The sequence below is a fragment of the Leiobunum rupestre genome, chromosome 4 (assembly GCF_980474605.1).
Source record: "Leiobunum rupestre chromosome 4, qqLeiRupe1.1.hap1, whole genome shotgun sequence".
In the NCBI taxonomy this organism is placed as follows: domain Eukaryota; kingdom Metazoa; phylum Arthropoda; class Arachnida; order Opiliones; family Sclerosomatidae; genus Leiobunum; species Leiobunum rupestre.
Window position 1 is genome coordinate 46,311,588 of NC_143387.1, and position 21,033 is coordinate 46,332,620.

At 36.9% G+C, this 21,033-nt stretch overlaps 1 protein-coding gene across 1 annotated transcript in view; it reads left to right on the forward strand.

Moving 5' to 3' along the window:
• LOC149947989 (dipeptidyl peptidase 4-like) overlaps positions 1-19,037 on the forward strand; it is a 49,719-nt gene extending 30,682 nt beyond the window's left edge. The window contains exons 3-22 of the mRNA XM_090171004.1: positions 1,854-1,952; positions 2,755-2,849; positions 2,956-3,030; positions 8,371-8,423; positions 8,492-8,573; positions 8,671-8,794; positions 9,341-9,501; positions 9,587-9,687; positions 11,786-11,909; positions 11,976-12,125; positions 12,488-12,570; positions 12,641-12,870; positions 12,942-13,043; positions 13,990-14,065; positions 14,128-14,322; positions 15,113-15,270; positions 15,621-15,758; positions 15,835-15,908; positions 16,884-17,022; positions 17,197-19,037. Of these exons, the coding sequence (XP_090027130.1) occupies positions 1,854-1,952; positions 2,755-2,849; positions 2,956-3,030; positions 8,371-8,423; positions 8,492-8,573; positions 8,671-8,794; positions 9,341-9,501; positions 9,587-9,687; positions 11,786-11,909; positions 11,976-12,125; positions 12,488-12,570; positions 12,641-12,870; positions 12,942-13,043; positions 13,990-14,065; positions 14,128-14,322; positions 15,113-15,270; positions 15,621-15,758; positions 15,835-15,908; positions 16,884-17,022; positions 17,197-17,216 (2,279 nt within the window). The 3' untranslated portion in view covers positions 17,217-19,037. The remainder of the gene's footprint in view (positions 1-1,853; positions 1,953-2,754; positions 2,850-2,955; positions 3,031-8,370; positions 8,424-8,491; positions 8,574-8,670; positions 8,795-9,340; positions 9,502-9,586; positions 9,688-11,785; positions 11,910-11,975; positions 12,126-12,487; positions 12,571-12,640; positions 12,871-12,941; positions 13,044-13,989; positions 14,066-14,127; positions 14,323-15,112; positions 15,271-15,620; positions 15,759-15,834; positions 15,909-16,883; positions 17,023-17,196) is intronic.
• Positions 19,038-21,033: the final 1,996 nt, after the last annotated feature.

Consider the following 21,033-nt stretch of genomic DNA (forward strand, 5'->3'; position numbering starts at 1 on the left):
ATACCGCTGTTCTATAGTTGATTATCGACTAATAATAATCGACTAGGTATCTAAACTTGTATTTTGGTTTACAGTCTTTAACAAAGATGTTAAAGAAAGTCAAAGACGTGTAAGGTCCCAGAAATTAAAGAAAATAAGATTTTTAATCTTATAATTTAGGTACTTTAATTTTTAACTCAAATTAAATTTTAGTTAATAAAGAACAGTATGTACAATTACAAATAATTAAATCTTCCGAAACAATAGTTTAAAAGTAATATAAACCAATGTTTTAAAAAAACCTGGTTTAATCAAAAAAAACGTTATTAAAAAAACCTGGTTTAAACCAAAAAAACGTTATTAAAAAAAACCTGGTTTAATCCAAAAAAACGTTATTAAAAAAACCTGGTTTAATCCAAAAAAACGTTATTAAAAAAACCTGGTTTAAAGGAACAGTCCAGGTTGGGTAAAACTTGGGTCTATTTGAAAGATCATGTTTAAATATACTCAAAAATATCAGTCGTAAAATTTTATCTTTTTTTAATGATGAGAAATTAATTTTTAAACGAGCCAAATTTACCCGCCAAGCGAGCTGCCATTTTCTTTCGCCTTCCCTCCGCAGACCGCACGCGGAGCAAGCGCGCGCGGGGACCAGAGCGCTTTTATAGCGCGAACAGCGCGTGATTAAAGTCCTAAAACGTCACCGCGAAACAAAATGGCAGCTCGCTTGGCGGGTAAATTTGGCTCGTTTAAAAATTAATTTCTCGTCATTAAAAAAATATACAATTTTACGACTGATATTTTTGAGTATATTTAAACATGATCTTTCAAATAGACCCAAGTTTTACCCAACCTGGACTTTTCCTTTAATCCAAAAAAACGTTATTAAAAAAAACCTGGTTTAATCAAAAAAAAAAGTTATTAAAAAAACCTGGTTTAATCCAAAAAAACGATATTAAAAAAAACCTGGTTTAAACCAAAAAAAGTTATTAAAAAATAACCTGGTTTAAACCAAAAAAAGTAATTAAAAAATAACCAGGTTTAAACCAAAAAAAGTTATTAAAAAATAACCAGGTTTAAACCAAAAAAACGTTATTAAAAATAACCTGGTTTAAACCAAAAAAACGTTATTAAAAAAAACCTGGTTTAAACCAAAAAACGTTATTAAAAAATAACCTGGTTTAATCCTAAAAAACGTTATTAAAAAAAACCTGGTTTAATCCTAAAAAACGTTATTAATAAAAACCTGGTTTAAACCAAGAAAAACCTGCCACCGTTACGAGAGAGAGAGGGAAAGAGCGCTAAAAATCGTAACAACATAGTCATTTTTCTTAAATATAAACAAATACATCCTTGATTTGTTATTGAGAGATTCTCGTTTACAAAATCTTCATTCTGAAAACTAGACTTCAACAAAGATTTTAGCAAAAAAGTGCACATCCGGTACAAGATTTAAATGATATAAAGTAATATTTCTTAATGTATGTTTAATATTTTCAAACAGAACTCGATATTGTATATAGCGCTAATTCTAATTTCGAACAACGGCTGATTAGCGGATAGTGGCGATATCAGCTCGAGGCGGGCGAATTCAATTACTGGTATATTGGCGGAGCAGCGCCGGGGAAAATCGTATTCTGGAAAGCTTCAACTCTTAGCAAATACGAAGATACGGGAATCGGAATCTATTAGTTTAATTATTCAAGCGGTTCCTAGTAGCTCGACCCGTATCGGCTTACGCGTATATCGAGTACGAAAGGTCTATATGGTTCTGACAAAGAGAGAGCCTCCACCCTTAATAATCAATAAGGAGATCTTGAGCTCGGGGCGTCTTTAAACGGAATAATAATTTCAGCCGTTTACTTTTCCAAAAGGGGCTCCTGGAGACCGAGTAAACAGGGAAAGATTCTACTTGGCCGATATCGTCAGCGGAAACTTCACTCCGAGACATTTCAATGGCAGTTGGTTGTCAGGTAGGATGAACCACCCTTTCCGCTATTTCAGATCCCGCGCTGGTTCTCGCCCAGGGCCTAAAGGTGGTGAAAGGACGCCGTAATTAAATTTCGACTCTCGAGTGTCTTCAAAATATAAACAATATTAAGCTTTATGAATCGCTTCGAAATAGGTTTCAATATTTTCCTTCCACAAACATTTATTACAAAGGCTCCAAAGTTAAATAATTAATGGCTCAAATTCAATTTAAAACCAGACGCCCATTAAAGTTAAGTTTTTCTACCGAAAAGGTTGATCTTTTTTATTTTTATATATACAACAATGAAATGTCTATCGAAAATCTTAACAGAACTGTTTGAAAAGTGTAGTTTCTCGATAAGGTTGTCGGAATTGTCACGTAATTGGAATAAGTTTGAGTGATGATGGGTTAAAGAAAATATTATTTACCAGCTCCACGCGTTTTTATTATTGGCATACACATCTTACTGAAACGATTCACGATAATTCGACTAACTGCGTTTATACATCTCTTTTCCAAGACGTTATTAAAGAAAAATAACTAAACGTTGACAAATTTACAAAACTCTGCTTTTACGTTTATTTAAATTCTCTTAAAGTCGTTTTTTTTTCTCCCTTAAAAAAAGGAAAATCTAACGTGGAAGTTAAATATTTCTTTCCAGAGGTTTTCTGTCAGAATTTATTTCTTTAATTACATTTACTCTATTTTCCTCGTGTCAAGTTTCTCAAAATTATTATGCAAATTCAGCAACGTGATCCCGTAATTCGTTTGAAAAGGCCCATTCGTGAATTTTTATTTTTCAGACAACGACCTAGTCTTCCGGAATTCAGACGGCCACGTGGTTCTTTATAAGCTCGATAAAGGAAGCCAGCAAATCCTGGTGCCGAACTCGACGCTGGTATATTATGGCGCTTTTTATTTTATTCACCTTTTTCCCCCATTTCCATCAAAGCAAATAAAAAAAGGAACTTTTCGGTTAAAACTGCTCTCAAACTAATTTCTAGGACGAGAATTATGTGACGAGATATTCAGTTTCTTCCAACCTACAGCACGTACTTTTAACCTGCAAAGAGACCAAAGTAAGTCGAGCTTTTACTTTCGGAGGCGAGTTATGAGAAAAGAAATTTAAGTCGAAAGTTAAGTCTTTGGAAGGGTTATTTTTCTTGGAATTCGTTTTCATTTTTAATGCATTAAGCGAATTAAAGAAAGTTGGCGTTCGCATTTAGACTGACTTACGTAAAAGCTGTTACTCTAACGTCCTATTCGCACGAGCCAACATTTTTTTTCCAACTTGGTTTTTCAAACAGGTTGAGTTTTGGTTCAACACGCGCTACGAAATATTGCCGAGATTTCGCGCGTGAACTGACGAAGAAAATTACCTTTTTTACTTATAAAATATGTAAAATTATTTTAGTAAAGATATTATTCATATTATCATTTAGTTTTACGTCATGAAATGGATGTGCACAGGGGTGTGCCAACCACGGGGGCAGCGGGGGCGACTTGCCAACCTGACAGGCCGACTAAACACGCGACACCCTTGTGTTTTGTTTTCTATATCTCGTCATTTTATCGGACGCAGCCTATTTAACAAATTATGCGCTTATAATATTGTTTTTGCCCCCGCTGTCGTAAAAACATTGACACACCCCTGGATGTGTATGGAAATTTTAAAATTTAAATATTTGAAGCTAATTCTCAGTTCTTCAAAATGTATCCAACAAAAGCGTTTGTGTGGATAACAAACTGTTAAAATATTTCATAAATTACACGGATCAACTCGTTTGACCAAAATGTTAGCTCGTATGAATCTACCCTATCTAGGGTGTCCACTAAAAGAAGAAAAATTATAAATAAACGTTTTTTATAAATTTCAAATTCGTCGTGCAGGGGGACATTTACTAGTGTAAAATTAAATGACCTTGAACCATGTCTTCAAGGTTATTCAAAAACTATCTCGAAAACCGTTGGGTTTACGGATTTCGTTCCAATTACAAAGTTGATGCTCGCCATATTATTAGTTCAAATAACTTTGATTTGACCAAATTTGACGAATCAGAAGACGAAAAATTGAAATTTAATTAATTCAGTGTTTGATAATAAAATAATCTGATTAGTTTTAATGTGACTAAATTAAATAAATACTGAATAGTTTACAACGGTTCAATTATGCCACCATCGGCTACGATACATGCTTGAGCTCGTTTAACGACGGAGTTCATAGTGTTGTTCGACATTTCAATTAAAGTGTCACGGAAGCCATTAATTATTCTTTCTCGCAAAAGTTTAATTCTGATGGTCAAATTTGGTAGACTCAAAAATAATTGGACTAATAATATGGCGAGCAACAACTTTATAAATGAAGCCAAATCCGTAAACCTAAATGGTTCTCGAGATAACTTTTCAATGACCTTGAAGACATGGTTCAAGGTCATTCAATTTTACACTAGTAAATGTCCCCCTGCACGAGTAATGTTCCATAGAAATTTTAAATTAAAAAAAAAACCTTTTTTAGTTATTATTTTTTGTTTTTTAGTGGACACCCTGTATAATAATAATAATAATAATAATAATAATCATAATCATCATCATCATCAGTGAGGCACAACCTTAGGCCCAAGTCATCGATCGACTTTTAATGCCGTAATTATTCTTCCCATAAAAAAATATTCTTCTTCAAAATTATTATATGAGCATATCTACCATAAAGTTAATCAAATAATTTATCCGGGTATTTTAAACACTGGTTTAAATAATACAACTTCCGTAATGTGGCAATATACAGGGTGTTAACAAAAACGATACAAGGCCAATAACTCAAAATTTATTTTATCTAGGAATCTGAAACTTTCAGGACACATAGTACATAAGGGGTCACTTGACAACGGAAATTTTCATGACCTTGAACCATGTCTTCAAGGTCATTTAAAATTTATCTCGGGAACCATTAGAGATACAAAGGTGGTTTCAATTAGAAAAGGGTTCCCCTTCACATTAAAGGTGTAAATAACTTTGATCCTTCCTTATTTAATCAATAACGAGCCGAAATAATTTAGACAAAACAGGAAGGAAAATAATGTGCCAGAAGCAAGGTTGAAGGGCTGTTATCGAAATATACTCATGCTAGAGTATCAAAATTTGCTAAACATACTCATCTGGTAGGGCGTCTTTAGAATTTGCAAACTTAGATGACCTTTAACTAATGGTCATTCAAAGTTTATCTCGAGAACCAATGAATTTAGAGAAATGGTTCCAATTTGAAAGGTTTTCAGCATGGTCTTTTGCATTGGGTTAAAGACATACTTAATATTTCAATATGCAAAAATTCCTAGCTAAAACACATTTTGAGTTATTGGCCTTGTACCGTTTTTTGGTTAACACCATGTATATTATTTTACGTACATTACATATTTTTAAAAGTGTTTTAATATCTTGATATACATATTTATCTGGCAGAAGCTAAAACTATTTATAATTTAATAGTGGTTATTAAACATTTTCCGACTTGAGAATTTAACTTCTCCGGTTTTCAGGATTTTTCGAAAGTCAGATAGAGCCATTATAATCTTAGGTGTACTCGTTCCGTTTTAATTTATTTGCTTTTCAAAAGTCATTATAATTCCATCGCATAGTTCTCATTATACAAAATCTATAATATAATGAATATTGGGAGAATTAATTAAGAGCATCTAGCCCACGTAACCTTAAGGGTTTTAAAAATATTTACCCAGAAATTTATTTAAATACCATTTTGAAGCCTAAATTTAGGTAACTTCGGACTTCCATCGAATATTTTAAGGAATCAACTTAAATTATATGGAAATTGAAATTTGTCAAAATTTACTTTTGGGGTGAATAAAATTAATGAAGCGGGTCAATTGTTTTAAGCTTCCAATCAATATATTGGATTACAGTTAGTTCAGTTCTCTCCCTCCGAAGGTTCTAATCCCCTTTGGTCCTCTTAGTATAGACGTTTCTTTAATGAGGCCGGAGAAAGTTTCGAGGGACAGAGATAATGGTTCCTGCATTAGACATTCTGTTTCACGTAAAGTCCTTTCTAAATAATGCCCTTTTCACGCAAGCTTGATCGGAAAACTATCGCAAATTCAATACTGAAAGAGTAGGAGTATACATGTACATCGCCAGTTCTTTAACTTGAAATTACTTGGGCTAAGTTTTATTATATTATCTTGAGCTACTACTTGTCTTTAACCCCAATATTCTGTTAAACCTGGTGTGAGAAATGCTCAATGTTATGGAGATGATCATACTGTTAGACCTTGAGGTGAATTATGAGCATACTGGTAGACCTTGAGGTGAATTAGGAGCATACTGGTAGACCTTGAGGTGAATTAGGAGCATACTGGTAGACCTTGAGGTGAATTAGGAGCATACTGGTAGACCTTGAGGTGAATTAGGAGCATACTGGTAGACCTTGAGGTGAATTAGGAGCATACTGGTAGACCTTGAGGTGAATTAGGAGCATAATGGTAGACCTTGAGGTAAATTAGGAGCATACTGGTAGACCTTGAGAGTGAATTAGGAGCATACTGGTAGACCTTGAGAGTGAATTAGGAGCATACTGGTAGACCTTGAGGTGAATTAGGAGCATACTGGTAGACTTTGAGGTGAATTAGGATCATACCGGTAGACCTTGAGGTGAATTAGGAGCATACTGGTAGACTTTGAGGTGAATTAGGAGCATACTGGTAGACCTTGAGGTGAATTAGGAGCATACTGGTAGACCTTGAGGTGAATTAGGAGCATACTGGTAGACCTTGAGGTGAATTAGGAGCATACTGGTAGACCTTGATGTGAATTAGGAGCATACTGGTAGACCTTGAGGTGAATTAGGAGCATACTGGTAGACCTTGAGAGTGAATTAGGAGCATACTGGTAGACCTTGAGGTGAATTAGGATCATACCGGTAGACCTTGATGTGAATTAGGAGCATACTGGTAGACCTTGAGAGTGAATTAGGAGCATACTGGTAGACCTTGAGAGTGAATTAGGAGCATACTGGTAGACCTTGAGGTGAATTAGGAGCATACTGGTAGACCTTGAGAGTGAATTAGGAGCATACTGGTAGACCTTGAGGTGAATTAGGATCATACCGGTAGACCTTGATGTGAATTAGGAGCATACTGGTAGACCTTGAGAGTTAATTAGGAGCATACTGGTAGACCTTGAGAGTTAATTAGGAGCATACTGGTAGACCTTGAGGTGAATTAGGAGCATACTGGTAGACCTTGAGGTGAATTAGGATCATACCGGTAGACCTTGATGTGAATTAGGAGTATACTGGTAGACCTTGAGAGTGAATTAGGAGCATACTGGTAGACCTTGAGAGTGAATTAGGAGCATACTGGTAGACCTTGAGGTGAATTAGGAGCATACTGGTAGACCTTGAGGTGAATTAGGAGCATACTGGTAGACCTTGAGGTGAATTAGGAGCATACTGGTAGACCTTGAGGTGAATTAGGAGCATACTGGTAGACCTTGAGGTGAATTAGGAGCATACTGGTAGACCTTGAGAGTGAATTAGGAGCATACTGGTAGACCTTGAGGTGAATTAGGATCATACCGGTAGACCTTGATGTGAATTAGGAGCATACTGGTAGACCTTGAGAGTGAATTAGGAGCATACTGGTAGACCTTGAGAGTGAATTAGGAGCATACTGGTAGACCTTGAGGTGAATTAGGAGCATACTGGTAGACCTTGAGGTGAATTAGGAGCATACTGGTAGACCTTGAGGTGAATTAGGAGCATACTGGTAGACCTTGAGAGTGAATTAGGAGCATACTGGTAGACCTTGAGGTGAATTAGGAGCATACTGGTAGACCTTGAGAGTGAATTAGGAGCATACAGGTAGACCTTGAGAGTGAATAAGGAGCATACTAGTAGACCTTGAGAGTGAATTAGGAGCATACTGGTAGACCTTGAGGTGAATTAGGAGCATACTGGTAGACCTTGAGGTGAATTAGAAGCATACTGGTAGACCTTGAGGTTAATTAGGAGCATACTGGTAGACCTTGAGAGTGAATTACGAGCATACTAGTAGACCTTGAGGTGAATTAGTATCAAACTGGTAGACCTTGAGGTGAATTAGGAGCATACTGGTAGACCTTGTAACCCGGTCACCTGAATTAATGGCTTCAAAAGTCGCTTGATGACTTAGGCCTAAGGTGGTGCCTTGGGTATTAGCCTAGCTGATTATTATGATTTTTATTATTACGTTGAGGTGAATTGGGGAAAACGCAAAACCTTGTCTCAACATATTTTATCTTCTTAAGTATAAATAAAAATTTCCTGATTTAACTTTAAAATAAAGGTGGCAAAGCTACAATATAATTTGAAATCAAAATACATTTTATTCGTAAAAAATGGTTTGGAAAACATAATTGAAAATCTTTTTCAGATTTTTAGACACACATACCTGGCCACGTACAAATTATACGACGTATCTCAAAAGTAAGCGATTCCCGAAAACATGATCGAAATCGTTTCGCGACGAAATTTGTAATTTCGATTTTCCTTAGGATTACGACTCCACTGTTACCGGGAGATGATCAAGAGACCTATTTTCAATACGCAACTTGGGGTCCCAAAGGATCTGAACTGGTAAATATTTAAGGCCGTAATCAACCCTAATGGAACTGGAAGTGGAGAGTCACGCTATTTGCAAATTAAAAGTCTAATTCCATTACGTTCTTAATAGGTGTATGTTTACAAGAACGACGTTTATTATTTGCCGAACGTAAGTGAAACCAATCCCAGAGCACTCACTAACAGCGGCGTGGAGAGAATTATCTTTAACGGCGTTCCAGATTGGGTATACGAAGGTTAATCTCGTCCATTTATTTATGCATTCTTCTTTTCTCTCTCTCTCCTATTTCCTCGTTAGTATAAATTAATAGTAACGAGCGTGGTTAGAGTTCTTTTCTATTTCCCGAAGTTTATTATTTTAATTATTCACTTTATTTTTCGTTTGGGAACTATTTCTAAATCACTTTAGGAAATAGACATTGCGTTATTTTGAACACGATTTCCAAAATAGGATTTGGACACTATGAGCACCTGCTTTAGAACACTTTTATTTTTTTCTAATAACACGGTTACCTTTATATTCACCTTAATCTAAAGAATGTTTTTTTTCTGTAAATTTGTTATTTGACGTTGATGGAAACGCATTGATTTTGTGTATTCCAAGGTTTATATGAACGGTATACCGCTGTTGACTAGTATAAAAAATCCATAAGTTTGTTCAGCATGCACTATATGGCACAATGGTTCACTAGAATGATATCAAAATTTATTTAGCTTCGTTTGTTCCACTCTTTCACGCGAAATAAAGTATTAATTCGTTGTGAAATAACGGATTTTTGCAGAGGAGATCTTGAGTTCGGATAACGCGATCTGGTGGTCCAAGAGTGGCCAATACTTGTGCTACGCCACCTTCGACGACAGCAAAGTAGACCAGTTTTTCTATTCCTGGTACGGCGAATACGGGAATCTATATCCAAAACTGCGAGACCTACGGTACCCGAAGGTGAAATAAATTTGAAAAATCCAATACGAACGTGGCAGCCTAAAGCCTTTCGTTATTGATCGCGCCGATACTATTTCGTTTATAGGCTGGCCGAGAAAACCCAACGGCGATTTTATGGGTGGTTGATTTGAAAAGCCGGAACTTCACCAGAAAGGATGTGAAACCCCCGAGGGAAGTCCAAGACCAGTCAGTAATACCGTTGTCCGTCTCGTATACTCGTATATCTCTCGCGTATCCCTGGTTTTCCTTCTGGGACGGGATAACTCGGAAAAATTGAGTTTGCATGGAAAGCACGATCAGCGAATCTTTTTGAGAGATAAATCCCTTTGCCGTTATGAGTAAGCTTGGGAATTATCGCCGGAGAGAGATTCGAAAAAGATATCCAATGGGAGTTTATGGTTCACGTCGCCACGATGATGAAATTATTATTTCTTTAACTCCAAAATTGAGGTTTTTCAAACCGGGATATCTGTTAGCAATGACGATAAAGGCTTGTTCACACGGGCAGTGTTTTCCCGAATTTCTCTTTTTTCAAGTTTTACCGCCTTTTTCCATTGCTCTTGCGCACGGGAAGACGAATGTACACACGCGCCAAATTTGACGGATTTTTCCGCCGCGAGGGCTGGCGGTAAACGAGAAAACGGAAAAAAATTGTTGAAATATCTCTATTTATTTTCCCTGGTTTTTAAAGCAGTTTGAGCTTGACCAATCAGCGAGCGTTACGCTGTCACGTGATATAAAGAGCGAATTTGAAAGTCTTTAAAAGCATATGGAGCAAGAATCTAAAGGGACTCACTGTTCAGGCTTTAAAAAGCACGCGTTTATACTGAGAATAGGAAAATCACGGATAATTTTAGTTCAATGTGGACAAACTTGGCGTCGCTGAAGTCCATTTCCAGCGTAGTTTCGTAGAGAAGCTGGAGCGTTCACGTTCAATTTTGACAAAATGGTGCCTTTGTTGTCGGTTTTATGATTAGGCTTAGTAAGTTTTTGACCTTTTATTTTTGAAATTTAGCCTTTAAAAGTTTGAGAAATGGTAATTAACCATTGTGTTAAGTAAAAATAACCAGTAAGCAGCGTATGGCTGAGGTTTTTTAGTCAAATTTATTAGAATCCATTTCATTTCTAAACTTGAAAAATTTAATGAACCTCACTTTCTCGCACGTACTGTCTCCTAAGCAGTGATAGTTGAACAGCATTCTTTAGGCGCTTCAAAGCGGCTGATGTACCTCAGTAAGCCTTCCGATTTAGGCCACGCTACCGTGTCAAAATATCGGGCAAAGTGAGTCCCCTTAAATTCTTGGTCCATGTTAAAAGTAGGCTTATGAATTTTTGCGTCTACCACGTGACAGCATAACGCTCGCGGATTAGTCGAGCCCAACGTTCCTCGAAAGAACGTCCTTGGTTTTCCCGTTTACCGGCAGCGCTCGCTGCACTAATCAGGGTTGTAGAGAGATGGTTCGATCACTTAGCAATTCTACCATAGGAGAGTTTGGCTAAAGAAAACGTGGCAAATAGATGGCGCGCCCGACACTGTGTAGCCCCTTCAGATACTTATGGACGTACAACCAATGCATAAAAGTATTGAGGTGCAGCCTAATTTTTAGGAGAAAGCGGGAAATTGAAATTTGACAAGCCAACTGGGGTCGCTTTAATTTCTGTTTCGTTTTTACACGTGTGAATTTTAAGGAAATTTATTTTTTATATTTATAATTAGCGAACATTAAATTTCAGTATCTCAGATACTTATTTGAACTGAAATACAAACTTTGTACTAGAATTAATAAAGGAACAACACCGACCGTAGTTTTGCCTTTTGGCTCTTAATTAGCTTAGCTTTGCTTAGCTTGTTCGCAATTTTCAAAAATTGTTAATGAATTTATAACAAAGTGACAATTAACTAATTTAGAGATCATAAAGATCGGAGATCGATCGACACGAAAGCTTGGTAGTGTTCCCTTTCCGTAGGTACTCCAGTGTAATGAGGTAAAGCCCACAAAATATATGTAGGGGCTAAGTGATCGAACCATCTCTCTAGTCTCTACAACCCTGCTAAAATCCAGCAAATTATGTGCACAGTCGTTTTCTTGTGCACCAGAACAACGGGAAAAGGCGGTAGAACTAGAAAATAGAGAAAACCAGAAAAACACTGCCCGTGTGAACCAGCCTTAAGACTATGCCAGTGAAGTTAATATCAAATTTAGAACGACGCGTATTGTTCGAGTATATAGAGATTTGGCACGATTGAGGCGAGGTACGCTAAATACGATTGAAACCATTCCAGGGATCACTATTTCACGTCGGTACAATGGACCGAAAGCGACAGTCTTTCGATTATCTGGTCTCGAAGAATACAAAACTATTCCGTAGTAACGGTTTGCTCCAAACAAGAGTGGTCTTGCAATCAAGTGAGGATTTAGAAAACCGCGGGATCAATACGAAAGAAAGATTTACGGGGATTATTTTCTCTCTAGATATTCGAATTGAAGCTTCCGCATAAGAAAGGTTGGATTGACATGTCCGATGATCCCGTTATTTACAAAGGAAATATCTGGTTCTTGAAGTTGCCGTTCAACGAAGGCAGCCACGGAACGTACAAGCACGTCGCTAGATTAGACTTAAAGGTAAATGCCATTTTTCACGAGAAGTATCAATTCATTTGATTGATCAATCAATTCGCTACAAAGAATGTTCGGAAAAATCAAATATTCCCAGTAGAGTAAGCGATTAATTTTTGATAGAAGATATGTTGGTTTTGCTGATAGGTCAATACGGTGAAGGCTCGTACAATCGAAATTTTTGCGTACGGGATATTGAATAACGAGATGATTGTGAAAATACAAAACTGATTTTGAAATATTATAATTAGTACGATTTTGTAGGCTAATTTCGAGATTTTAAAACGGAATTTTGAAAAATGTTTGACAAAAAAATTCCTTTTAGAAATTTCTTAATAACGATAATATTTTTGTTTAATTTCGCGTAGCAAGACAAGCGAGTCGATTTTCTTACTCAAGGAAGGTACGACATAACGAAAATATTGGGATACTCGGCTGAAAGAAATGAAGTGTAAGATAGCGTAATTAGGCAAACCACGTATTCGTATGACTACATCCATTAGCCCTTTTTACGAATGAAGGATTTATCAATCAACTGCGGAGGAGAGGCCCGGTGAGCGTCACATCTACACGGTTACCGCGACCAAAAATCAAGAAGAGAGAGTAATTCAATGCTTGACGTGCGACCTGGGAAACGATTGTCTGTATAACAACGCCTATCTCAATCCGAACGCGACTCTTTTCGTGCTGGAATGCCTCGGCCCGGGAGTTCCGAGGATTGAAATCAGATCCGTGGATAACAATATTTTAGGTACTTCCCAACGCGTTTTACGTTTATTTATTAATATAACAAATTTTAATTGAAATAAATCTGGATTTTAGTAAACGTCACGTTGGATGAAAACCAAGACTTGAAGGAAAGGTTAGATCGACGAGCTTCCCCGACGTACAAAATTTACAATGTTTCTTTGGATGGCGGTTACAGTAAGTACAACATATTGGTGTACTATTTCCTTTTATGATAAGGCGTATAGACTTTCGAGTTTATTTGTAAATTGGGTAAACAAAGTTGGCTGTGTAGAAAACTACTTCGGTTTGGGTGTATCCAGATCAGTAGCGAATCAGGGATTTTGGTTGGATGGGTGGCACGCAAAAACCCAATTGTACATAAAACCATACGCTTCGGGAGAGGCACGTGCTCTCGAAGCCCCCCGGGCTACGCCTCTGATCTCGAGTCGGAACTAAGCAGGTGCAACAGGTGCCACGCGCAGGGACCAAGGGGTTTCTAAAATTAATTTTCCAAACCAATATATAGAAATAATTTAAAATTTTACCACCTCGATCAACAGTGAAGTTCACCCAGCTCTCAATGACCGAAAAATAGGCCCAAAATTAAAACCTTGCACAGTGTCCACGCGTAACTAGTTGCGGTACTGCGTGATTCATAAAAATGTCTCAGCAGACCGTTTTATTGTCGTTTTTGGGAATCCCTTCTTCGAAATTCGAGTCCTTGAAAGACTCAGAAGTCTACTTTCATCGCCGGATTAATCGCTTATTTTCTAAAGTCCTTCTTCGAGTTTTGGAAAATAGATTACGTATACAGAGCCGTGCCTAGTCCAAAAAGCGCCCTGGGCCAAAAACCGAAATGGCGCCTCCAGAACCTTAAGTAGAAATTTTTAAATTTTCAATATCTAATTTAAATGAAAATCATCGATTTTGCGCCCCTAACATTTTGGCGCCCTGGGCCCCTGCCCCTCTCGCCCTAGCCAAGGGACGGTTCTATACGTATAGAACTGTTTCCTTTATTTGAACGCGGTTTTTAATAGTGCCGGGATATTTTTTATTTGACAGGCCTATAATCTTTCAAACGTTAATCCCCTATTCGAAAATTCAATGGCGATAACGAAAATCGAATATTGATTTCTTTTAGTAGCTCAAGCCAAACTGTTTTTTCCTCCTGGTTTCGATATTGATGAGAATGTGAAGTATCCGTTGGTAGTTCAAACGTAAGTTCGACGCGTTGTCCTTAAAAGCTCTACTGTCTAAGCAAATGGTGTTTTCCTCGAAGTTACGGCGCTCCGGGAAGTCAACTGGTGTCCGAGAAGATGGACGTACACTGGGGAATGTATTTGTCGAGCCGTCTCAACTATCTCTACGCTTTCATAGATGGCAGAGGAAGCGGATTTCAAGGAGATAAAATCCAGCAAGAGCTATATTACCGCGTGGGCACGGTAGAAGTTCAGGACCAAATTGAGGTAGTCAGGTAAGAGAGATTCGATTCTTACGAAATTTCCTTTCAACGTTAAAAAAAGGCAAAAAACAAATATTACATTTTCTTACACATACTATCTTGTTGATATTTTCAAAATGAAGAGAGCAACCGTTAGTCTGGATAAAATAAAAAGTGATCTTGTCCAATTGGTTAAAATTTTGCTCTTACGTACCAAGACACAACTTTATTAGCATATTCTTTTTGCACGCACGCTAGAAAAACCTATATTCATCTGGCGACTGTAGCGCACACTCGTAGTTTTGAAAAAGTAAGAGACTGTGACGTAAGAGGCACATTAAAACAAGAAGGACACGTTACTTTATAACAAGAACTATTGGTAGAAACATAAGTATATAATATTGTTCCTATTCTTCACATGCAAGACAGAATGCGTTACTGGCTTCGTCACCGTTTTGCGTCCGCTTGTTAACGCGTAGTATTTGACAGCACCTCTCTAGGGGGAGATTTTCTTCTTGTGATGACGTCACTCCGTTACTAGCTCTCAGTAAAATATTCCCCAAAGTGGCAAACTTATGGAACAATATTATAGACTAAGCTTTATTTATGAAAATAACGTTGTACACTATTTTTGAAAATACTGACTTATTCTTACATTTTATATCTTGTTAAGAATCACCGTTTAGGTTGAAAAAAAAACGCTAAGATTTAAAAGCTGTAGAAGACTTTTTGCCTCCTTTTTCGTGGTCACGTTTCTTTGTCTCCTCGCGGACAACACTGTTTTTGGTCGCTAAGACTTTAATTATATTTTATTTCCCATTAGGTACCTTTTACGGATGGAAAAATCTATTAATAGCAATTACATCGCCATTTGGGGATGGTCGTACGGGGGCTATGTTGCTGCTTCCGCTCTTTCCTACGAAAATACTCCGTTTAACTGCTCCATCGCCGTAGCGCCGGTCACGAACTGGTTGCTATACGGTAATCACGGACAATGGCCACCTAGAAGTAACACACACAAGGAGAACGCAGCTAGCCTTTAAACACGCTAACGAAGGGTTGCGTACGAATTTCATTGGACGAGCGTCACGAGCCTTTACCCTGAACGTTTTACGGGCGGGGGGGGGGAAGACAATTTCCGAATCTTCCCCTTCCGACGGCAGCAGGCGCTAAAGCATCTAGCCATTGAAAAACGTACGCGAGAAAATCCACGACTTTTGACGGGTTGCGTTCTCCTTGTGTGAAGTGCTGTGTTTGTTGCTCCTAGATGGCCACGTGGTTTCACCTTTGGTATCCTCCCTAAATAAAACTGTTGTCTACTCTACGTACAGACTCGGCGTACATCGAAAGGTACATGGGCAGGCCCGATCCCACCGATAATTTTATGGGCTACGAAAATTCTAACTTACTCAAGAAAGCCATTGATTTTAGAAAACGACGATTTCTGTTAGTTCACGGTACTGCCGATGGTAATTAGTCTTATTATTTTATTTACATTTTAGATTAATTAATTAGTAATGGTTTAATTATATGACGCTCTTACAGATAACGTTCATTTTCAACACACGATGATGTTCGTCAAAGCTCTGAAAGACGCTAATGTCCTATTCCAATTACAGGTTCATTCGTCTTTCACGCGTCACAGGGGCGTAGGAACCGGGAGGGGCAGGGGGGAAATGCCCCTCCCTAGAATTTTGCTAGGAGGGCCAACTAATGTTATTGCCCACTCCAATTTTTTGGTCAGTTGAAATCTTCAAAAGACTCAAATTCTCATTTTAAAAGCATATAAAGCTTATAGAACCTCAACTGTGTTTACATTTCAGTCTTTTCCCGCCAATTTACATAGTGTTAAACAGTACACATGCATTCGGAGAAGCATTAAAAATTAAAAACCATTCTCCAGACCCCTGTTCGTTTCACTTTGCCCCCTCCAACTTCTAGAACGTTCCTACGCCCCTGACGCGTCATTTTAAAATCAATAGACCACTTCACAAATGCTTAGCCCGATGTAAACATTTAAAGCGATGGCATTAGAGGTTCGATTTTAACCCTTGATGACGTCACTTGAACACCTTATGCGCGGGAAGATCATAAATACTTACCGATTTATTTAAAAAACTATGAACAAAAGTTCAAATCAGTAAAAATTCGACGTAGTAAAAACGCAAATGGTCCAATTCAACCGAATGCGTTTTTTTTGGTGTCCCATTCGCACATTTGGGCTATTTTCGTTCGATTTTTAATTAAATGTATTTTCGGTCCCATTCTACCGAGATTAAATTCCATTTTACTACCGTCTTCGAAGGCCCTAACCTAACGTAACCTAACCTAACCTTACCTAACCTTTGGGCTCGAAATTATTCGGTCGAATGGGATTTCGGGTGAAAGGGACGATACTGAAAAAAACAGGAAAATTAAAATATCTACGTTTCAGGCTGCTAGTGCCATCTAGCAAGCCTTCAGCTAATTAAAAATCGAATTCTAATGGCGTTACTCCTGCGTAAGGAGATTCACTCTCGCTTAATGTGTCTCGGGCTACATCGAACGAAGTGGTAGAGCTGTATTCGAAGTGTAACTTTGGTTTCGCGTGACAGGTGTATCCCGACGAGGATCATTCTCTGAAGAACGTGAAACTGCACCTTTACGCGACGATGGAGGAGTTTCTGAAGGAGTGCTTTTACGTGGAGCAAAAGGACGAGCTGGAGGCCACGAGGGTGAAGAAAGATATCAAAGGTAGGTGATCACGAGATCCGACTGACGCAACCGTCGATACCATCTCGATCAAAATACCTTGAGTCGCCGAATTCTATTGTTTAGAATGAAATTGTCAACTGGTCAAATCACTGTAGTTGTATTTCCACGCGGTGTAATCAACGTATAAGGCTAAGCATCGGTGTCTTATTTTAGACTTTTTCTACCAGAATTGATTATATCATACACTGCGTAAACGAAGAGACGGCGAATCTCGTAGATACCTGAGATATTTTGTTACGGGGGTTTTACCAAAATAATTGTACAAAACAAAGTATATTTGAAACCAAATTTACGTACATCCAATTTTTCTATGGACATCTTCGGAACTTTTGCAACGCTCTCTTCGTAACCCAAACGGAACTCTTAACGTTGACCACGTGTTCGATAGATCCCAATCCAGAATGTATTTCCAAGAACTAATCTAAACGGATCATTTTAAACGACAGATTTGGATTCGTTTAACTATCAAGAGAGAAAATATATAACTACCAAATTAGGTGCTAAATCTTAATATTTTAAGAACATTCGAAGCTAATGAATTTTATTAACAAAAACTGTAAATTTTAAAACGACGCGGAACGAATAGCGTCCCGGAGAAAGCTTTTACACCGAGCTCAAGCTTTGATTTTTACATACTTACAAAAACGGAACCGAAATTGAATTTAAATTCGTAATTCTGTTCATCCATCAGCATCGTTGTTGTTCGTGCGGAGATTTTATACAATGTTGAGACATACTGGTATATATAATTCGGGTTGTTATACATTCATATATACAATTGTTAGACGATGTATCGTTAGTATATAGGTAAGCCTAGTTAAAAAAAACCATACGCTGTGTCTTCAACTAGTGAACGAAAGAGAAAAATGTCAAATAGTCAATCATGTCATACGGCCCTCGAAGACTAAATGTTAGAGCTAATGTTATATATCTATATATGTTATATAGAAACATTTCAGCGAGTTTCGAATTTTCTTTGATATCAGCTTAAATGCTTGCTTAATAAACCCAGAGCGGGTATAAACCGAATAGTGACTCGTATTGGATATTAATGAATAAGATGGCTCTATTTTTATTTTCTCATTTTTTTTTATGTTAACAAAGTAGAAAGCCAACTTACGCCATAACGAAATGTTGTTGAAAATTATCGGTTAACGGATAATTATTAAAACGATATGAAAGCTAAGTTTTGAATATTGCTTGTTCTTTATTCGGTTTTTACCCAAATGTTACAAGAGCTGTTTCTTCGAAGAAAACTTAAAACTAACTACTGATTCTACAAGTATTCAAAAATGTGGTTTTTTTGTAAATTGTAAATACGCGATACGCAACGTCGCTTTGTTTACGTTCTTTGTTACGTATATTAAATGTTCAAACGGTGATTGTCGTGGGAGCTGTTGTAATACTAAATATACGTGCTTTGTAAAATCATCCGCCATAATTTCTAATTTTGGTAAATCACACACTCGCCAAATGTTCAATTACATCACATTCCATCCTCAAATATAAAACTATGCTATCTCTATATTTTGTTTCGTCAACATCGGGATACCTTCAGTTACATTTTTCATAAATACGGCGGTTTCCAATCGTACGTTTTCTAAAGCTGTTCCAAATAGTCAGTGGCGTTAAGGAAATTGAGAATTCTATAAGAAACTACTACGTTTAAGAGAAATAAAACCGTTTGGTTTTAGGAAAAGAGGAACTTAAGCTCGGCCGATTGACTAATTATTTGTAATGTATTTTTCTAAGAACGATTTGTACATAAAATATTCACGAAATATTCAGAGGAATCATTTTGTACGCGTTTGCTGTTTATAAGATATTTTATACCGGAGTAAATCTCGTTGTTGTCTTACTAGAAGCATGCTTACACGTGTTACTTTAGATATTCGCTGTACAAATACAATATATATATTATATTATTGTATATATATCTACAACGTAATTATAAACAAGCTGATTGTTAACGCCTTAAACCCTTAATATTAAAGAAAGTGTCACTGTTAAAATGTTCGAATTGTTTACGGAAATATAGATATTAAAATGGAAAGATTTTTCATTTTATAAATGTTTTATGTATACAATGTACATGGATAAATATATAACAATTGTTTTATAGTAAAATGTTTGTAAATGAGCTATTCTGAATTTATTTTATTTTATATAAAACCTTGGTGTACCGTGTTCCTTGTTAAAAAAAAGCTTACCTAGCTGTAAGAAACCAATTAGGGTTGTAGAATTTAATACGTACACCAGTGGCGTAGACAAGGGTAGGGTTGGTTTCCGTGTTCAACCTCCCCCCCCCCTCTTGAGTGCAACTTTGGCTGTACAAAAATTTCACCCCTTCTTAACCCCTTTCAGGTATTTTACATAGTTTTAACCCCTCCCTTAAAGAATTTCAGGCTACGCCCCTGACGTACACGGTGAGTTTTCATTTTCTTCTAACGGTTTTCTTCCCAAATTGTGTTATTTATATTGAAAGTAGTTGTCATTGACACTAGTATTACCACGAATTTATCAAAGCAAAGGACCATAGGTGCTCCGCTTTCGTAAAACACGAAAGTCAAATCGCTCAGAGATTGCACTAACCTTTATGGTATATTGTAGTATTAATAATTACGCATTTTAAAGTAGTTTACACGCGGATAATAGAAATATTATGCTACGAGTCTTCAACAAAAAATAATATTTGTATTTATTAGTTGGATATATTTAATAATTAGTAATAGCAGATCTAAGAAGGCTGGGAAGCCTCATATTATTAGACACATTTCTAGTTCAGTATTTGTGTGTATTAGTTTCACGTATTGTGTAGGCGATGCTGCTGCAGCTGTCGCCGGTGCCACTCTTACGATTACTCGTTTCTGGTAAATGGTAAATGATACATTAATCGACAGCCAGTATCAAACCCTCAGTATCCCAATTAAAGTTTTTGAAATCGAAGCTCAAGATGTTGGTAATTTGCCCAATTTAGTGCTTTTTGGAGATTTTTGGCGATTTTCGACATTTCTTAAATTAAGTTCGATTTGGTTAAAAATTAAATTTTATTCCAGTAACACCCATTTAAAACAATTGGGGCCCGGCTATTTCCTACAAAAACGGTTCAATGGAGTATTTCGTTACGAGCCATCGTTTTGGCGCAATCACAGTTTGAACGTTGTACCCGAAACGCGATTTACAATTTGTCGCCTCTCAATACTAGCTTTTACCAAAGTATTCAATCCACGCTTAACCGTCACAGAAGCTTAATTTTCAAGCGTTTTATTACAGAAACAAGTTCGGAAAAACAATAATAGCTAGACGAGTTATCCATCTTAAGCGCGGCTACATGGATAAAAAAAAATTCACGCGACTGCGAAGGAGAGCTCTAGGCGGACGCGTTTTTAGTCTAGGAAGGCCCCAAATTGTAAAATGCGTTTCGGGTATAATAAAAAATTGTGCTCACTGTCAAATGATGGGGACTTTTGACATTTTATATATTATGACTAAATGAAGGTGCCGGCAAAAATATTATTTTCGCTGTTCTCATCAATTCCGCACTACGTTTATGACTGCTTCGATAACTTTTAATTTTAAGTGATATTTGTAATCAATTCGTGCGACCCCACAGCCCGCTTATCTGAATTGGGTACCAGTAAATAATACGTCAAAATACAGCGTATTATATCCAAAAATTAATTTCGGTGATGGTGGCCAACAAGTCAGTCAGTCATTCATCAGTGATTCAGTGTGGCATTACATATAATAATAATAACAACAATAATAATAATAATAATAATAATATTTATTTCGCACCACAAAGTTTGCAGGCAACCACAGAGGCAAAACCTATACATATACCCAGACAATACAAACAAATAATTACAATTAGCATTAAAAACAAATTAAATAATAAAAAAAACAATATAAATAATACCTAGTATTGTAAATTAAGAATTTTGAAGAAGCCAATCCGAAAAGAAAAATTCCGAGACTAAAAAACGAAAT